The 20,572-nt window shown below is 44.5% G+C and overlaps 1 protein-coding gene and 1 pseudogene across 4 annotated transcripts in view; one reads left to right on the top strand and one right to left on the bottom strand.

Annotated features, from left to right (window-relative positions):
- Nucleotides 1-3,771: 3,771 nt before the first annotated feature.
- On the top strand, nucleotides 3,772-3,869 carry LOC131834940 (U6 spliceosomal RNA; annotated as a pseudogene).
- A 4,084-nt stretch (nucleotides 3,870-7,953) lies between these two features.
- The window catches only part of FAXC (failed axon connections homolog, metaxin like GST domain containing), a 75,949-nt gene continuing 63,330 nt past the window's right edge, over nucleotides 7,954-20,572 (bottom strand). For 3 of the 4 annotated variants that reach the window (XM_059177027.1, XM_059177026.1, XM_059177025.1), the window contains one exon: nucleotides 7,954-16,488. In XM_059177027.1, coding sequence (XP_059033010.1) covers nucleotides 16,199-16,488 — 290 coding nt within the window. In that variant the 3' untranslated portion in view covers nucleotides 7,954-16,198. The remainder of the gene's footprint in view (nucleotides 16,489-20,572) is intronic. The other variant, XR_009354539.1, reaches the window with a different exon arrangement.

Below are 20,572 nucleotides of genomic sequence, written 5' to 3'. Positions count from 1 at the left end.
GTCCATGAGAGAGAACACGAAAGGTGCAGTTGCTTGAAGCAGAGCCACTGTGGTAAGGGCCGCCCACAACCAGCTTGAGAAAAGACACCAAATTCCTGCCCATTTAGGCAAGGACATCAGTGGCTCTCCAGAGATTTATGAGTATCAAACCCACATAAAAATTATTTGGTTCTCTCTCACAAGCATATGCTGCATTTTACAGGAGGTAAAATTAGGAGCACACTCTCACTTTCTACTGAGTCCCCAGGACAATGGGCCCCGACTAACCCCACTCTGCAGCGGGGTCTCTAACCACTGAAGCTGGTCTAGCAGAGGTTGGGGAAGGGTGAGGGGAGTTTCCAATCAGGCCAAGCTTAGTGAACGGAGTTTGATAGAGAGCTCAGCATTTTAGTGGCAAGGTCTGCATTTTAGCATCAAAAGAGACAGAGGTAATGGCACATGCTTCCCTCAGCATCCCTCGGCATCCCTCGGCTCTATCCCGAGAAAGGTCAGAAGTTACAGCTAGCCAATGCGTGTGTGGAGTGGGGAGGAGGGAAGGAGGTAGAGGTTGACAGAAGACATAAAATAAAGTTCCATGCCCTTCTAATGGACACTCCAGCAAAGCAAGGGAGCAGCTTCCCTGTTGAATGCAGCTCAGAAGTTTAATGATTACATGACTGCACGTATGCCTGACAGAACAGCACCTGTTTTGAGAGACTAAAGAGATCTCCAACTTTTTACTCTCCAAGAGTAAGCTGATAAACAATGAGGCTTACAGAAAATTTCATCCAATATCAGGGGTAAAACTAGCCCTGCAGAGACTGACTTTGCAGGGGCAATTTAAAAACCAATAATAAGGATGCCTGGGTGGCTCAGTCATTAAGCATCTGCCTTCAGCTCACGTCATGATCCCAGGGTTCAGGGATTGAGTCCCACATCAGGCTTCCTGCTCAAAGGGAGTCTGTTTCTCCCTGCTTGTGCGCTCTCTCTCTCTCTCTCTCTCTCTCTGACAAATAAATAAAATCTTTAAAAAATAATAAAAATTAAAAAAATTAAAAACAATAATAAGTTGCTTTATAATCGTATCTGACATATCTGCTTTTAAAGTACTGGATGCGGGGCCCCTTGGTGGCTCAGTGGGTTAACTGTCTGCCTTAGTTAAGCCATGACCTGGCTCAGGTCATGATCCGGGAGTCCTGAGATCAAATCCCATATTGGGATCCCTACCCAGCAGGGGTCTGTTTCTCCCTCTCCCTCCTCCCTGCTTGGGCTCTCTCTTGCTCTCTCTCTCTCAAACAAATAAATAAATCTTTAAAATAGATATAAAAATATATAGAAAATATAAATATTTTCTATTTATTTATATAAATGTTTATGTAAATGTATGTGTATATATTTACATATTACATGTTTATATTTTATATATTTATATAAAATACTTTATATAAAAATTTATTTATATATATATATACACACACACACACACATATAAATGTTAAAGTACTGGTTCTGTATGTAAGACTGTGTAGGAAAGAAAGTTAACAGTAATAACACGAGTTCAAATTCTTCCTATAGGGGAAGAGTTGAAGTAGGAGGAGGAAAAAGTAAAAAAGGAAATCTAATCTCCTCCTACGAGGGATTTCTCCCTCTATTTTTGTGTGCAGAGATCGGGCTAAGTCCATACGTGCCAACACTCAAGCCAAGAAAGTGTCACTAACATCGCTCTGCTTTCTATAGGATGCAAAAACTGAGAGCTCAAAGGAATAAACCTCCGAGGCTCCCAAAGAAAGCCATGCACAATTTTAGTGACTGTAGTCTCATTCATAAGTTAAATACACTGTAATACATAGAAACAGTCTAAAACCAAGCATAGGTGAATGTACCTCGCACTAGAGGCTGCAGCACAGGGTTTTGTGGGGCAGCGTAAGGCTTCGGGGGTGGAGAAAAGCGCAGTGCCAACCATGGGTGGGATTCGGGATTCAGATCCATGGTCTGTGTGTGTCAAGGAAATGGGAGCTGTTTGAATTAAGGGGCCATAACTCCATCGAGAGATCCTGAGGACTGCATAAACCACTTGAGCCTACAAAAATTACTGCCCCGTATATCAGTCACCTGTGGTTTGTTCGATGAGTTATTTACTGGCTGCCTCTGCACAGTCTATCATGTCAAACTTCAGACTTCAGAGAATTTCTTTGCAATCCGATCTTTCATCTTAGAATCTGTCCATTCTTGTAACCAATCTTTATTGAGCATTTGCTACAAGTATTGTGCTTTGGGATAAAGGGATTATGCCGTTCCTTTCGGACCTCTACCTACTTGCAAACCCTAAACCCTTAAAGTTATCCAACACAAGAAATCAGACATCCTACAGCCAGCTACAGAGCCCCGCCTGGGGGACAAACACCCCACAACGAGTAGAACAAACATCTGATAAGGATACAGCCATGTGCGTTTGTGCATGGGGTTCCCATCCTGTTCCATCCCGTCTTTAAGAGTTGAAGCTCATATGCGTTCATAGGAAAAGCTGCTGCACAGTGACTTGCAGAAGCTGCTTTTAAGGAGAAAGGGGTTGATCTAGCGGATGCTAAGATATAAGGTACAGGCCCCCAGTCAGCCCACACCACCTGCCGCCAAGCAGCTGCTGGAAAACCTTGACCTTCCCTGTCACAGATGTGCTCTGTGGCCATTTTAACCCTTTCAAGACACCTCTTGGCCTCCTTTATCCCTTCAGTGCTAATGGAATGAAGCTAAGATGCTCTTGGTGGAGACTGGGTCCTTGACAGCGGGGGGTCATCTCTGAAAGATGAGGCTTCAGCCCTACCTTACACTTATCACAGCTCAGATCGTGAGACCGCCATTTTTTTAAAAGAGTTTATTTATTTATATGACAGAAAGAGAGATCACAAGTAGGCAGAAAGACAGACAGAGAGGGGGGGAGGAAGTAGCCTCCCTGCTGAGCAGAAAGCCCGATACGGGACTCGATCCCAGGACCCTGGGATCATGACCTGAGCTGAAGGCAGAAGCTTAACCCACTGAGCCACCCAGGCACCCCGAGACCACCATTTTTAAACATCCAGGCTTCTGGAAGTCTTTTTAACCAAAGAAAGACACATTTCCTCCTTTCTTTGCTGGGGAGAGGGCACCCCTGGAAGTGTGACGAGCTAGAAAGGTTAAGTCACCTTCAGCATGGCAAAAGCCGGAGAATAGTAGAGAGAGGCTCAGAAGGCTCCCTCTCTCGCACGTTCCTGCGTTGAAAGGACTCCCCACCATGGGGTCCAAGCCATCTTCTTTGTCCCTTTCTTGTGGTATTTATCAGCATCTATCCTTTACCGGAGTTTTATGTCTTACCTGCCAGTGAAGGTAGAGTCAGTGCCTGATTTATCTTTCTATTCCCCACCATGTCAAAGAAATGAAAGAGAACAGCTTTCTCTTTGGCTGTCTCTCCTTGGGGGAAGTCTGGTGAAAAGAAAGCATTCAGCAGAGAAGACAGAAAAAAAATCAACTACAGTCACCCATTTGTTATCTATGTGAACAGAAGAGGGGGAAAAAATGCCAATAATTTTTTTTTTTTACAACAGCATCATTCCTTCAATGGCGGAATGACAGGTAAAACAAAGTGGCGAATCCATAGGAGCTCTGGAGTTTGGTGTGGGAGGACGGGAAGGGCAGTCGTGGGAAATACGGCAAGCGAGGGAGGCAGGTTTCAGGTCACGGAAAGCCTTTCGTGCCTGTACTTTATCCTGAATATGACGGAAGCCACGTGGCCACTTTCCCTGCTTGAGTAACTTGGCAGTGCTCGCCTCGGCAGCACAGACACTAAAACTGGAAAGATACGGAGAAGATTAGCATGGCCCCTTCGCAAGGATGACACGCAAATTCGCAAATAGCTTGGCAGCAAGGAGGGAGAATGGGTTTGAGGGAGGCAGACCAGAAGGAAGGAACCTGGGGAGAAGGCAGCAGCCCCAGACGTTGAGGCTGAGCTGAGGAGGAGATGAACTCAAACTGGCAGCAGGAAGCAGAATCCACAGGACTGGGTGACTCCAGGGGTCTGGCTTAGACACAGAGAGGCTCAGAAACATGAGGGAAAGGGGATTATCAGCTCCCATCTGGACAGGTGGAGACATCCACAGGCAGCATCCCAAGGGCATATGTACAGGCAGGTCTGGGGTTGGAGATGGGAAGTGTGCAGACTCGCTTAGAGACAGGGGTCAGCAGGGTGTGTGGAGAGCTCCTTTGGGCATCGGGCAGTAGGAACCCTAAGAACCTTGCCACTTAGGGGTGTTTTCTCCTTTTTCAGTCATTCCCCCAGGAATTCCCTCTCTAAGGAGTCAAGGTGAATGAAGTGTGTGGGACCAATGGCCATGACCACCAGAAGTGAAGTCAATGAACCAGGCATCACCTGTATCTCAGATAGCCTCCAACAGAGAGCCAGGGTCTGTGTGAACGTGGATCAAGGACCTGGTGACAGAATCCGCGTGTGTTCTATGAGAAGGCAGAGCCCGCACAGTTGGCTGAGGATGACTCGGCAGAAGTTAATTAAGTCATGTCTGCTTCAGCACAAGCACTCTCCAGCCTCACAACCTTCTCCTCAAGAGGTTGTGTGGTCTGGTGGCGAACCTGCTAGAACGGTGTAGAACTAGCGGCACACGGCGGGGTCATAGCTAAGCTCTTGAACCCTAGCTCTGCTGTTTCCTCGGCAGTGATCCAGGACAAGACAACCAACCTCTGTTCGCCTCCGTTTCCTCATCTATAAACTAGACACAGTGCTGATAGTGATGATGCTGAGGAAAGTGGAGATGATGACGGTCGAAGCGGTGGGGACAGTGACAGCACCTGTCTCACTGGGTCGCTGTGAAGGGTAAATGAGTTCAGGTATGTAGGTGGCCAAGACCACACGGCATTTGGCTGGTAGTGAGTGATATGTAAATATTAGCTGTTAGTACCTGATGAGTCATGACATTCCCCCGTCCGACATGAGGAGAATCCATAAAGCAGGAAGTGGAATCAGAGTGAGCAGAGAAGTGGAATTCGACCATCAGGAACCATGAGAGGAGGTTTGGACGGGATCAGCCTGAAGACCCCTTGCTTTGTATATGAGGACACCAGGTGGCCTTGCCGGGGAGTTACTGAGACAGTATCCTGAAGACAGTGAGCGAGACGTCCATAACTGCAGGCTGCTGAAGACTTTTCATCTCTCTCCGGCCCATTTGCTTTCACAATCCCTTTGGGGGCTGCAGCTGCCCTTTTCTCCCCTTCACAAGTTCCAGACCCGCGTCTCCTGCTGGTTCCTCATGTTCGGTGTGGGCTAACCCCAAACACCACGTTCCCCCACGCCTCCACATGGCCTGCACCTGGCCCCGGGCGTCCCCAGTCTCCCAGCACTACCTCCTTCCCCACATCCAGGAGTCAGCACTTCCTCGCACTCGGAGGCGGGCGGTGCCCCTCTCAGGTCCCCCTGGACCCCTGCCCCGCTTCTCACCTCCAACCTTGCTCCAAGCCACTGGGATCAGGCCCAGCTACTTTCCTGCCACCCCTTGCCTAACTGGTCGCACAGCCAGGCTGTCCGCAGACACATCTTATTTAAGTACTCTTTCCTTGTGTTCCTCCCCAGCTCAGAAGCCCTCCTTACCTTCAGAGGGATGATTCCAAACTGTCTGGTCCAGTCTTCCTCCCCACTTCCCCCCCTCTTACGCTTGGGCCACTAGTGAGTCTGGATTTTCTGTTCCTGAGCAGTCCTCAAATGCCCACGATTGGCCCTGGAATGTGCCAGCTAGCAGGAGGGAGGTCCATAAGGGTGGAGAAGGAAGGAGCAAGGCTTCCACACAATAAACACGGGACACGGGAGGGCCGCAGGAGGGGCCCGGAGCTGCTCCCTGCCACCTACGGCCCTTTCCTCAACCCTCCTCTCTTTCAAGGCTGCCTGTGACATTGTTTTAGTCAGGGTTTCCCTGGATGTTTCCATGCTGAGCATGGGTTACCTAGAGTGCTTGCCCAGGGCCAAACACAATGCCCGGGTAGGTGACCCTTCAGTCTCAACTGGAGATGACCCCTTAAGTCTTCACGATGAGCACACCACCATGAATATAGACCAGGGACCTCGTGGGCACACAGGGCAGCAATACAGTCATTACCATGAGGGAGGAAGCTGGTCCTCTTTCCCTTGTTTTCCAGAGTTTTCTTTCATCCATGGGATCAGCTACTTTAACCTTGGTAGGTTTTGAAAGAAAAGTCTGTGGCAAATGGGAACCAGCCCAGCTAAGAAGTGTTTCATGGGTGCTGACAGTGGCAAACAAAACAGTGTACAAACAAAATAGACAGCCCATGGGAGAGCGGAGACAGCAATGGCTCTGCCTCTCCTCTAAAAGGAAGGAAGGACAAAACTATGAAGAATCAAGTCTTGGGATCTTCAGTACAACCAGCAGCAAGACATTTGTCTTCTACTTCTGAGAGCACAGTGTGTTGAGAAGGCAAACTTCCTTCTGACACCTCTGAAATCAAGGAGAGCACGCTTCCCTAAGGGGACAGACACCAGGCTTGAGTCCAAGACCTCCACACAAGTTCTAGAAGGGTCTGGAGCCACCTTAAGTTGAAGTAGATACAGATTTGTCCCAAAGCCTTTTCAATTATGGGCCTATGTTAATAAGGGTCTATGTTAATAGGCAGGGTTGATTAGTTGGGATTCATAAGTCAAGAGAGAAAGGAGGTCTAAAAACTAAACTGTTGGGGCGCCTGGGTGGCTCAGTGGGTTAAAGCCTCTGCCTTCGGCTCAGGTTATGATCCCAGGATCCTGGGATCAAGCCCCGCATCGGGTTCTCTGCTCCACAGGGAGCCTGCTTCTTCCCCTCTCTCTCTCTCTGCCTGCCTCTCTGCCTACTTGTGATCTCTCTCTCTCTCTCTCTCTCTCAAATAAATAAAATCTTTACAAAAGTAAAAATTAAAAATTAAAAAAAAAAATTAAACCAAATTGTTATCTCTAGAATGTGGGTTTACAATATTCTCTCCATTTCTACTTAATAGATACTCCCATGGTTCGGGAAGTTTGGGATTTGGATGTTACTGTATTACAATTTGCTCTAAATGCTAAGATGTGAATAATAGTTGGTGAAATTTCTACGTAGGATTCCAAACATCCTAAATGTCTCCCTCAATCCTGACATGCCCAGAGGCCCAGCTGTATTTCGCTGTTCACTGCCAGGCACGTCTGGGTGGAGCACTTAGTAATATTTGTATTTTTAAAAACCTCAATTGACCCCAACTTAGCCACTTGACCCCAGTCTACCTCCCCAAGTCTCTCCTTCCTCATCTACAAAATGGGAATCATAACAGCTTCATCAAAGTGATACAAAAACTCATTTAGACACTATTAATAAAAGAGAAAATTGCTCTCTCCAGGCCTAGTGCCCAGGAAAAAGGCCTTAATATGTATCCTGCTCCCACATTCTTCTTTTCTTCTCTCTACTAGTGGACATCACTCCCCAAAAGCTCCGGGCAAGAACTAAAGCCCGGAGAGGGTAAGAGAGCATATTCAAAGACCTGGTTTTCGACTTAAAAAACATTTGTTTGAGGGACGCCTGGGTGGCTCAGTCGGTTAAGCTGTTGCCTTCAGCTCAGGTCATGATCCTGGGGTCCTGGGATCGAGTCCTGCATCAAGCTCCTTGCTCAGCAGGAAGCCTGCTTCTCTCTCTGACTCTGCCTGCTTGTGCTCTCTCTCTTTCTGAGAAATAAATAAAATCTTTAAAAAAAAAAAAAAGTTTGTTTGAAATTCTGATCCAAAAGTTATATGCCTAAAAAATTCATTACCTCTGTTTTAATCATACAAGAGCCGTACAAGGAAAAGATCTTCCCAAGCATCTAAAAGGCCACCACTTAACAGTGTTGGCTGCAAAAATTTCAGATTTTCCTCATGAGTGTAAAGTTTAAACGTTCAAATTTGCAAAAGAGAAGCAAATGGGAATAAAGACATTCACAGTAAGCTATTTCATAACCACGAGTTATCATTTACACATCAAATACATACGGCATTGAGACCAAATGTACAGAATTTCCACATTTATATACAGTAATCAACATAGTGCACAATTCAAATCTATCTTACAATCAAGTGTACAAGTTTAAATATGGCTTTATAAACTACTAACAATAACTGTGCTAACGTAACTTATAGGTCCAGAAACACTGGAATGCCACCTCCACATTGAGGCCCTGTTCAGCAAGATGCCATCACTGTATTTGCAAAACAGATAGTGCAGGTTCAATGCTTCTAGGCCGCGTTCACCCATCAGCCCCCAAGCAGCTGAAATGTGGGTCTGAATGAGACCAACCTCAGTCCTTCCTGCCTCAGATATCTGGAAATAAATCCATGCATCTTCTACACATTTGGAGACGTGGGGTTATAAACAAATAGAAGAGAGATATATAGTCAGTGAGACAATGATTACCAGGAATTATCGGAACATGCTTTTCAGATGGGTACCGAAATTCTCAAGCAATACATCCCACATTTGCATAATTTGTTTTTCTTCCCCTCTTTTCTTTTCTTATTTTGCTTAAATCCATGGACTGTGAAATCTTCCAGAAATTTTCGAAACATTCTAGATCAAGTGGTCCCAAAACCAGAATTAAAAATAGCTCTTTGCTATTCTCTTCCCCAACCAAAAATGCCCATTTTCAGTAAAAATAAATACACACATACATCCATTCCTTGACCTACGATCATGCCTATTTTACATACGCTTTTCCACATATGTTACACACACATTCCTTAATCAATTGCAGCCTTCTAGGTGCTAGCCCTAAATACACCTTGCCCTGCTCCCTAAACTCTATTGAGTACAGGAGAATAGTCTTTCCAACGTTCTATGTTTGCCATGGTTTTTAATGTATGTATCAGTACAGCAGTGTGAGCAGTGTGTGTGTGTGTCTACAAATAAATATACCAAAGGGCAAGTTCAGAAAGTTTTACTGTGGGGTGAATGAGCACAAAGGTTTGAGACCGCTACCTCAATGCAGATGATTTGGGGTGTCTCCCTCTAAAATACATCTATAAAACAAATATACATTACTTTGTACATTTTTTATTTATAAAATGGAAACCATATGCCACAAACCCTTTTGAGAAACTAGAAGGAAGTTCCAGAGTCAAAGGAACGGGGTGGGGGCCAGCTCTCTGCTCTTAGCTGTCCCCCAACTTCCCAGACTTGGCTTCAGGTGGGACAATCCCGGAGCTTGAGCGTATAAATTAAGACAAAGATCAATGCTACTTCAGTGCTCCCTGCACCATCTTTTGTAGTCTTTTGTATACCCACAAACAATCCTTCCCTACAAATTGCTTGTGTTTTCGATATATGAGCCTGGATTTTGTACTGTGGCACTAACGCCACCACTGAGACAACTTTTGATGTGCCTGACACATTCTAACACAGCCATGCCACATGGCTGCCTGAAGCCGTCGCATCTGTCACCCTTTCCTCCTCTCCTCCCACTCCGCGAAATCCTAATACCACCTAGTGAAGAATTCGGACCCTCATCCTCCCCACCATGACCGCCATCACTGCCGTGTGAGTCTTCGACACTCCGCGGGATGCACATCTCTGGGGAAAACACATGTTTACAAGAAGCATGATCCCGTGAGACGGATTACTTGAGGTAATCGTTTTGACAGGAGGAACAAAACATGTCACCCCGGCGGAAGCAGAGATTCCTCAAAAATTTGAGCACTGTTTTTAATCTTATTGCTGCAAGAGAATTCAGATACGATTTGCTTAAAGTAAAAATACAATCATCTGGACATGGGTTGTGTACGAATAAGCCAAATGGGATCTCTTATCGAGAGAGAGAAGCAAACAGGGCACAACGCTTCCAGTTCTGAACAACTGTTAGAGGGAAGAGTCTACATTGCTCTTCTGTTCTGTTTTGTTTAAGAGGAGGGAGATGGTGAATATCCAAAGCATTTCTCCTTCCTAGCCCCCCACTGAACAACTGCATTCTCTCTGCTATCTGTTTAGCCACAGCTAATTAACATGGCAATTCAGGAGCTGAATCCTATTGTTTTTAAAGCCATAGGTAATTTTTAGAAAGCACTAAAGAAAGGAAAAGGTTTAACTATCATTGATAAATGAGTTGCTCTATTTCAACCACAAAGTAAAAAAAAATAATAATAATAATAATAATAATAAGTGTGCTTGCAAGGGTAGGGGCGGGGGAAAGGGGAATTAGTCATATTTAGCAATACTACTTTTTACAAAATTAGCCATTATCATAAATATATATTGCTCTGCTATTAGTGGATTGCTTCAAAATATTTAAAGCTGCAGTCAGGAACAACAATTTTTAAAAATCCAAGAAGGCCATCAAGTTCATTGCTGACATTATTTAATTACATAAGAACACTAAAGTCTCTACCAATCTCTTATTCTAGGTAACTTGTTTCTCCCACTAAAATGATCACGAGTGTTGGTGCTGACTAGACCACATTCATAAGTTAGTTCATTATTGCAATGGGCCCCTCCATTTATCTAAAAGTTTTACAATCTGGGGCAATAATCTTCTTGAAATTTGAGCATCCCTCCTCGTCATAATCTAGCCAGCAACAGAAGTTTCAGAAAGCCTTGTTCTGGGGACAAGTTCCCCACCTTAGCAAGAGCCAGAATGCTTGAGGGGGTCACATTGTCAGCCCCAAGAGAGCTGAGTCACTTTCCTTTAAGCGATTTTTCAATTTCCTCTGTAACTGTCGCTCAAGACCAAGGTTGATACATTACTCATTCCAGTTATCTTATCCTGAAGGTTAAGGAACCTTAAATAATTTTCAGACATTCTGTCAAGTCAGGGACTAAAAACCCAAGTTTCTGGTAAGGAATTCCAAGGAAGAAAACATTCACGATGTGTTTGCATTTACTCCCGTCACTGGCGAGAGCGCTCCAGGCAAGCGGGACCTCCAGTCCCACCCACCAAGGGGATCCTCTCAAACTTTGCCAAGCTTCATCCAGACCACTGGAAGCAACTGAATAAAGGTCAAGCACTCCACAATCATACATAATGGATGGCTGAACTTATTAAGGATGGGTTGCCGGAGTTCAGCGTTCAGACTTGGAAGTATTTGTCCTCAAATGTACTTTCATCGGTTCTTGTTCAACTTACACAGCCCTGCACATATGGAAGAGCAACGAATCTTGGATGATAGGAGCAATAAAAATCCCTTCACCCTGTAAAAAAAGAAAAAGACGACAACAGCGACACAGAAGAACCTGAGTAGTTATCTATCAACAAAGGCACCATCCTTTTATTGAATATACACTCAACAATTATCCTATGAATGAATGGATGGATGGATGGACGGATGAATACAGGAAAATGTGCTTGTGCAGACCTTTTCCTATAAGGAACAATCCAGCCTCTTCTCTCCTACCTGACGCCGCCCCCCCTGCGGGTCAGCCTACCCATGCAGAAGTGGTGGGCTCGAGAGCTGAGAGGAAGCTCACAGGGCCCTGAATTCATTCGGATAAACCAACTTTTTAGATGGTTTAAGGATAACTGACAAAAACAATAACAATAAAGCCTTGTCAGTTTCAGAATGCCAAATCTGTCAAAACAAAGCTATTTTCTCAATGAATGCAAGACACCTCTTCTCCCTTCCTTCCCTGTCACTCAACACACACGGCATGGATAGTAAGAAATTCTCTTGCATGCATGTCCCATACCAATTTTTCTCCTCTCTGAATAGGTCAAAGGCAAGAAAAGAATGAACACTAATCATGGGAACTTTTAAACGCTCTTTTTATACAGAAGGTTTCTTCAACTGGGGTCCGTGAGCGCCTCAGGAATCCGTGGATGATTTCAGGTCTCTAAATCTGCACTTCTGGGTAAAATTTTGTGTATTTTCATATATGTATTTTTCTGGTAAAAAGGCAGAGGGCTTTTATAGGATTCTCAGTGGCATCTCCGAGGTCAATTTAAAACCACTGCTTTTTAGCACGTGGCCTGCTTTTGGGTAGACCTTTCCCATGCAGCCATCAGGGAAGGAGATGATGATGAAAGCTGTGTTTCTAGAGGGAGGGGAGATTATAATGAGCTAAGAAGTCTTCTTGCAGAATGGAGGAAGCTGGGCCTTAAGAGGTGGGCATGAGTTGGGCCAGCGGACAGAAAGGGCAGGCGTTTCAGGAGAGAGGCTAGCATAAGCAGAGGCAGAGGGGGGAAATGAGGTATGTCTAGGCAATGGCAACCAATCCAACCTGGATGCACTGAATGGCTCACATGGAGGAGCCGTGAGAGACACCCCAGGGAAGGAGAAGAAGGAAGAGGGGAGGATACCAGGCCCCAGGGAGCGGCCCTTACCCTGAGGCAATATGGCACACCCTCAGGGCCAGAGCTTTTTAAAAAAATTAGTGGTGATGGGTAGAACGGATCAGGGAAGTGACCAAGCATTTAAAAGAGGCTACCACAGAAGTCTAAGGAAAAGAGGATGACCTAACATGAGGGTGCCATGTCTGTTCTGTTCCCCACTCCATAGCCAGGGTGGATCCCAGGGCCAGGCCCAGGGTAGGTGCTCAGTAAACACACAGTGAGGGAGCATATGGGCATGCATTCTTAAAAGATAAATAACAAAGAATAAGGAGTCTTGGCTACTTGCTATCATTCACACAGCCTAGCAGTACCTTGCAGAGTAAACCCTAACGAAAGATCGCTTAGGTTGGCCTGGACCGGACTGAATGGACATGGAGGACAAGAGCGGAAGACTCTAAGCACTCTTGGAGAGAGACTGGGGACAAGCTGGCTCCATGGGAACAGAGCAATTTCTCAGGGGACGTGGGTTTTCAAAGGAAACCAAGTCAAAATGGTGCCATGGCAAGAACCATCTAAGGCCAGACGAAAGACTTCGGTTCGGATCCTGCCCTGCAAATGAACACACGTGTGATGCGGGGCCAATAACAACCTCAAAGGGTCTCTTGTAAGGGGCTTCCTACAACCAACCCATGGCCCAGCCATACACTGCTTAATTCTACACTTTCTCTCAAATAATCTAGACAAGACCCATGAAGCTAAAATCCCTAGCTCTTCCTTTCCTTGAACACTACTTCAGGAATCCTATCCCAATACCTAATACCACAGCATACACAGGCAGGGTTCACTGGAGCGTCAGACTGTAGTTGTGATTCAAGTCCAAGTTGCTCTAAGTCTATAATCAGTCACCTGGGTAGCCCTTGGCCTCAGGAGCATCACTGTTCACAATTCGTTACATTACAACAACAAAATGGCAAACTCTGAAGATACGGTTTACCTCTGCATAAATTTATGTTGTCCTTATATCTACTCTGACATATGCAGATACTGTTGCTGCTCCTCAATCCTGATGAGTGGGGATGAGGGGCAAAGGGAGAGGGAGAGAGGGGAGAAATTTATTGGGATAAAAAAAGAACAGGTGGCTAGCGTGGGTCTTCTGCCCAACCTAGAACGTCTGTTAACATTGAAGATCACACTTTCCTTAAGTTACTTTCCAGTAAAAAAAAAAAAACAAAAACACAACTTGAACAAGTAAGCCAGATAACCAAAATGTCCCCTAATTTCTTGTTATTTTTTTCTTGTAAGTAGCACCTGTTCACCATATTGGAGAACACTTCAGATCTGGGGAGCTTAGGAATGAAAAATAAAATCAAAATTAAAAAGATAAAATTAAAGCCCTCCCAATAAAGCCTACCCAGGTCATCCAAACCACACCGAGTCTGTCTTGGTTATTTTGTTTCCATAACCCACATTGGAAAGGTCAAACCTGGGGATATAATTCCAGGGTTCCAAATTAAGTTACACCTACAAAATGTTTGGCTACCCAGTCATGAGCTGTCAGGCTGGTACCCAAGACTCCAAGTGGTAACGTCCATTCAAGCCCCTGAGAGGCACCCGGATAGAATGACAATGAACATTGTCTCTCCATGTCTCTCCAAGCAATGCACAATTAAAAAAAAAAAAATGCAACTCTACACAATCATAGCTTAATCATTCTTGAAGTAAAGATACAACACACCTGGTGCTATAAAGTAAGAATAAATCATAGGCAAAATTCCAAACACAACTCTCTCCAGCTAAGAGTGGGGACAAGGCAACTCGGTCCTTGCATGGATGGGTCAACAGTCCATCTGTTTGTCGAATTTGCATTTCCAAGCCCAAAGTTTCCCTAGTCACACGGAACTACCACCGGCTGGCCTTGGAACACACTCATTAGAGACAGAAGCGGACAGTCCTCCCAAGTGACCCTGGAGATGAAACACGATCCTCCATTCATAGCTTCTGCACCACATTTTCATTAGGCACCAAACAGTCCTCTCCAAGATGAATGGTTTTAATAAGATACTAACAACCAGGTTTCCTGTGCAGTAAGAATGTCCAACTCAGGGCATCTCCTACACGGTTGCTTCAATGGTAAACAGCCTCAGCAACTCTCCCTCTTTACCTCTCAGTGGAATCCACAGCATTTTAGGATGTTTTTTGCAAAAGCCATATTCAAAGAGTCTTTGTCAAGCAAAGAACATGAACATGTCCCAGCACATGTTGCTGTCTTTAAAGTAGTGTCTCTTGAGCCCCTCAACGCATAACCATCGCCCCGTGAGCCCGCTGTGATCAGAAGCAAAGCAGTTCTGGTTGCAGATGTGAATCTGAACACTGACTCTCCTGCCCAAATCCACGACCATTACCGCAGCATTTTCACCCCCTATTTCACTGGAAAATGTTGTAAGTCACCAAAAATAATGTCTTCAGAGACAGAGGGCCTTAGCAAACACAGTAACCCCAAGGGTCCCTGTGCTCCACGGGGAAGGAGAGGGAGCACAGGGAGGCAATGGGAAATCCTTAAGAAACATTAACGTTTGTCCCCGGCATTGCCTTCCTCTCGCAGGGCAATGGCTGAGAACACCGGAGAAGTTGCATTAGGAAAACTGCATAGAGTGTGCACTGCACGAAGTGCTTTGATGCCCGCGCCGTGATTCTCTTCACACTTCATCATTTCAGCACATCTCGCAAGGTCTGTTTTCAAAAAAAAAACCATTACAAACTGGCAAGCATCTGCTTAGAAAAATCAGCCAAATCCTTTCCCCTCCACTTCCGTGAAATCCATCATGTTCCTGAGCTTTACTCCCTTCAGATAAACCAAACACGGGCAACGTTATTAACGCTCGGGAGTCGACAAAGGACAACACGCCAGCGTGCGTTCAGGCAACGAAAGAAAGACTTCTGCAGACACACAGAACTGAAGACTGTTTGCAGCTGTTGATGAGCTGTGAGGGCATGTTCAAGGTTCTCTCCGCCAAAGAGTTCGATTCAAGCAAGATCACAGGGAAGAACGAGGACCGAGTCCCAGCTGTGCCTCTGCGCGTGTTTCGTCTGCTCGGCTCTGGCGAGTGACGGCGGCTGCTGCTGGCCGGACGTGGATCCTTTGCATCTCCGCACGTCGGAAGCACAACCGAGAAGAAAAGGTGTTTACGTCGCAGCTCTTCCAAGAGGTTTCAAGCGCCGAATGTTACCCCATGAATCCTCACAACACCCCTGTGAGGTAGGTAGGTGGAGAGTAGTGTTATCCCCACCTTATAAGGTGGGGGAAATGAGGCACACGAGAATTAAGGGACTTGCCCGAAATCACACAGCTAGTCACTGGCAGGACTGAGAAGAAAACTTATACTGATTAGCACCTAGCACAGTGCTTTGCACGTAGTAGGTGTTCACTGAATATCTAGGGATTTTATTTGAATTATCGCAACATACAATATACACACATAAAGTACAAGCAGCCACCATAGAACCCTGGTCTCCTACATGTCTCCTGATGACTTCTCGGGTTACTTCGAACCCACGTGAAGCAAGGAAGGGCGCTCGAGAGTCCGTCTCACAGCTAAGCCCTCGGGCTGAAGGGGATCTACGGAATCGGGATCCACAGACGACCTGTTCTTGCCCCTGCTCTGCCACAGGATGTTAGTTTTCTAATGAAAACAAAAATGGATTTCAGGAACCATGCTGACATTTTTGTTTGTTTGTTTTTTTGCCTGTTTTAAATGGAGCCATCTTAATGGTTCTGTGTTTCGTTTGTACAAAAAGAAATAAGGCTGCTATAGTCCAGTTAGCTTGTGAGAAGTGTGCCAAGCACGAGGATCTCCTCCCAGCTGAGCTGGATTTCTACCTGGGAAACTGGACCCCCCAGGAAGTGGCAGCTCGGGCAGAAGACGGTCAGCGAGGCTGAACATCACTTGCACTGTTCGTGGTCTGTGTAGTCATCCATGTCCACGTCGGAATCAAAGAGCGAGTGTCCAGTGAAATCCGTGTCTGGGGTTCTGGAAAAACTGTTCTCTGCTCCCTCATCTTCAAAGGTCTCTGTCCTTGAGTAAAAGCTGAAATCCAGCAAGGGCGTGTGGGTTTTGCTGCCTTCGCTGCTCTCCTCAGACTCGTAGATGGTGTTGTCGTCATCGTGGTGCCACTCGGGCCAGAATTTCCTCCTTATCCTCTCACAGTACATGGCCAGGTTGATCAGTTCACCTGTTGGGGGAAAGGGGTAAGGAAAGTCAGGGTTAATTCTCAAAGGCAGCAGTCTACCAGTTAGCCACTTGGCCTGGGGAATTCATTGGGAAGAATATGGTGGGGGAGACGTTCACAATATTTTTCCACAGAGGGACCATCGGATATTTAGGTTTTCACGCGTGTAAGAAGAAAGGTAAGCAGGAAAAGTCAAATTCGTGAGTGGGCTGAGTGAGATTAAGGAGGGAGTCCTATGGTGGGTAGTTTATCCAAAGTGGCAGCTAAACAACCCTCATTTGGCCGTGTCAAGCATTTTATTATTTTATGTTTGGTTATCAAGAGAACTGGTGCTTTGACTGGTTCATATTTGAATTAAAATATAGCCCATGGAAATACACCAACTATTAGTTGGATTAAGTCAGTCAGAAATAATCATTCGTGGGGCGCCTGGGTGGCTCAGTGGATTAAGCCGCTGCCTTCGGCTCAGGTCATGATCTCAGTGTCCTGGGATCGAGCCCCGCATCGGGCTCTTTGCTCAGCGGGAGCCTGCTTCCTCCTCTCTCTCTGCCTGACTCTCCGCCTACTTGTGATCTTTCTCTCTGTCAAATAAATTAATAAAATCTTTAAAAAAAAAAAAAAAAAAAAAAAAGAAATAATCATTCGTTCCACAAATATTTGTAGTGTTATTAAGGACTGCGTACTATGTCACATAGTTAGAAAAAGTTATGTTAAGATGTAAATAATCCTAAATAAAATGGATAACTCAGAATTCTCTGTGGATGAGTGTACCCACAGGCACATTTAGTAAAACAGGTTTTTAAATATTTTTTTAAATAAAATGGAACAGCTATACCCATAATTAAGTTCCCACTCAGTCACTGGGCTATTTCTTTTCACGTGAATCAAAGGAACACTTTTGTTAAGTCACTAAAATTGTCCAAGCGTTCGTCTGAAACACAACACAGAATAGGACATTCATTTCCTAATTCCTGATGAAAAAAGCAAGAGTGAGTTTTTGCCTTTGATCCACCAGATGGCAGCATTGCTTACAAACACATAATTAGTCACTATCCCTTTCTGGATTTCCTAGCCCTAAGAATATTCTTTGGATGTTTGTTTTTTAAAAGTTATATAAACATCTCATTATACAGGTAATCCAATGTCTCACTGCTGAAATTAGAAAATAATGGATACACCAAAAATAAAAGAATTACCAATAATCACAACTGTAATAACATTTTTAGGTTTTTTCAGAAATGTATAGACATATATATGCTTACATATATTTATACTTGCTATTTAAGCATTTACTATATATATTCTGTTTCTTATGCTACTTTTACCCCCTTAAGAACCTGTAGTAAAAAACTTTCAATTTCACGCTATTAGCTGATGACTGCACAGTAGCTCATTATTCAGATGTACCATTGTTTATTTTGTTTTTACCATACCCCCTTTATGGCCATATAGGTTGTTTCTGTATTAATGGGTCTATTGATTATAGCCTTCAACTACTCTATTTTCTATCAAAGAAGATAAGACATTCTCATTTTGGAAAGTGAGAACCCTGTATATAAAAACGGTATAAATAGATAAGGGAGAAAACATAAGGCTCCTATAATCTCATCAATCCCAGGTCATCACAATGAACATTTTGGTGGAATTTATTTCAGCATATTTTCTATTTATTTGTCATTATTACCACTTCCTGTTACTTTGCATAACATTATTATACACATTTTCCAACGGAAATTTTTCAAAACTTGATGGCCGCTCTGCTTAAGTAAGCATGCTGCCTATAAAACATGAAGAAGCGATTCCCCTACTCCATGAGCCCTACAAACTGGTGGGCTGATATCGCTTCCAGGGCACTATTTTCAGTTGCCTCAGGTCATAACAGCTCCCCCCATACTAAGAGTCCATTCTGACTGCCCCCTACTCAAGGAATTTTACATATACGCCCAGGAGCCAGAAGCCAAGGAGCCACCATCAGTGCTCCCTGAAAAGACGCAAACAAACCCTCCCCTTAGATTCTCCCTCAGGGAAGCAGTCAGGAAACACCTCCCTGAGTACTGCTGCCAGTCCCAGCTAACCAAGACTTGGACAAAGCTGTGGAGGCCCCAGCAGGGTTTGGCCAGCGGGATGGGGGGTGGGGGGCAGGCCTTGGAGTGGGAGGAAGTGATCAAAGATGGACTACGGTCACTTCACAGTGGGGTCTGGAGAGAGCTGTGTTTGCCTCAATCAAGACCATTCGCTCCGAGCTGTTTAGCAAGCAGCTAGAAAGTCAGAATCTATTCACGGTATCCACAGGATCTACACCGTATATGGTTCTAGGTGCTTCTCCTGTGGCTGTTTTTTCTACAGCCTGTTGCTTCACTTTTCTTCCAGGAGGGCTGCCCTGCCTTTGTCCTGTGTGACATGAATTCCCCTTCAGCATGCAATAATAAAAGTTAATAAAAATAATAACAGCAAACATGGATATAGTCTCTACTGTGTACCAGGCACTGGTTTGAAGGACTTTAATCATCTGTTGAAATAGTATTTGCAAAAATCCTACGAAGCAGAAACTATTATTATCCCCATCTGTCATGGGAACGTGGAAGCAACAAAGAGGTTAATTAACTTGCCTAAGGTCACATAGCTAGAAAGCTGCAGAGCCAGGATTCCAACACCCAGTCTCCAGACTCCGTGCCCTTCACCATGAATCTATTCTCTCCCCCACACACATACAGCCTGGTTTGGGAATTAATAGCTTCACACTCCCTGTCCCAGAAGCTTTTTCTGTAATTCTTCCTGGGGTCTTAAGAATTATGAGGGGACGGGTACTGCCCCTCAAAGATAATGAGTTGTCAAGAAGTGATCATTCCATCATGGAGTCCAGAAAGGGACTGCTTTTGATAAGCAAAAACTGGGAGCCCACATACCCATCCTCAAATCCCACCACTGATAAAAACAGTGGGATGGGGGCGCCTGGGTGGCTCAGTGGGTTAAGCCGCTGCCTTCGGCTCCAGTCGTGATCTCAGGGTCCTGAGATCGAGCCCCGCATAGGGCTCTCTGCTCAGCGGGGAGCCTGCTTCCTCCTCTCTCTCTGCCTGCCTCTCTGCCTACTTGTGATCTCTCTCTGTCAAGTAAATAAATAAAATCTTTAAAAGAAAAAAAAAAAAAAAACAGTGGGATGAAAAATGAAATGCTATGGCTGAGTTCTACCCCCATCTGACTTCACCAATCCCTTCTGTCCCTGGATTCTCCAGCAGCTGACCCACTCACCATGCTACCGGACAAAAGAAAAGAAAAAAGTTGGCAGTAGAAATTGTGTGTGTGTGTGTGTGTGTGAGAGAGAGAGAGAGAAAGAGAGAGAGATGCCTGTGTTAATATAAATGCCTACATTGAAGGTGTGAACCTTGTGAAATAATAGGAAAACTGCACTTTTTTCAAAGTATACCTAATAATGAGATAACGAGGTCACACCAAAAAAAATGGTAAAAATTAAAGTCTGGTAACCTCCAACGTGGAGGGTGAGGTATTGTAACTACATGTCTGGTGGAATTATAAATTTCTATAACCTTTTTTTTGGATAGTAATCCAGTGCCATCTGTTGAAATGTTAACTGTACCTATCTGTTGGCCCAGAACTCCACTTTTATGTCTCTATTATTCCTGTGGTACGTAAAGATGTATGTATATGCATGTCAACAGCATTGTGTCAGTAAAAAATAAGGAAGAAAAGAAAGATGAAAATGACCTGAATGTCTATCAATAGGGATTGATAGAATAAATTACAGTGCATCAATTCTATATATTTTGTAGTTGTTAAAAAGGTATGGCATTCTATTAAATGAAAAGAGCAAGTTATAAAAGTAATGTATAGAATGCAATTCCATTGTTTAAAAATAGTTTTAAAAAAAACCCAAAACTATTATATACATGTATGTAAACTTGCATATGAAAATGAAAGGCAGAAAAAGATTTATTCCAAATTCTTAATATTGATTATTCCATGGGGGGGATATTAGACATGGATAAGGGGAAGTCATAAATCTTTTAAAATATTCCTATTAATCCAAGTTATTTTGACAACCATTGTATTTTTAAAACTAAAGTTCCGA

This window comes from Mustela lutreola, chromosome 6, assembly GCF_030435805.1.
Source record: "Mustela lutreola isolate mMusLut2 chromosome 6, mMusLut2.pri, whole genome shotgun sequence".
NCBI classification, from domain to species: domain Eukaryota; kingdom Metazoa; phylum Chordata; class Mammalia; order Carnivora; family Mustelidae; genus Mustela; species Mustela lutreola.
The sequence above is the reverse complement of the archived record's forward strand: the minus strand, read 5'-3'. Positions and strand labels throughout refer to the sequence as shown.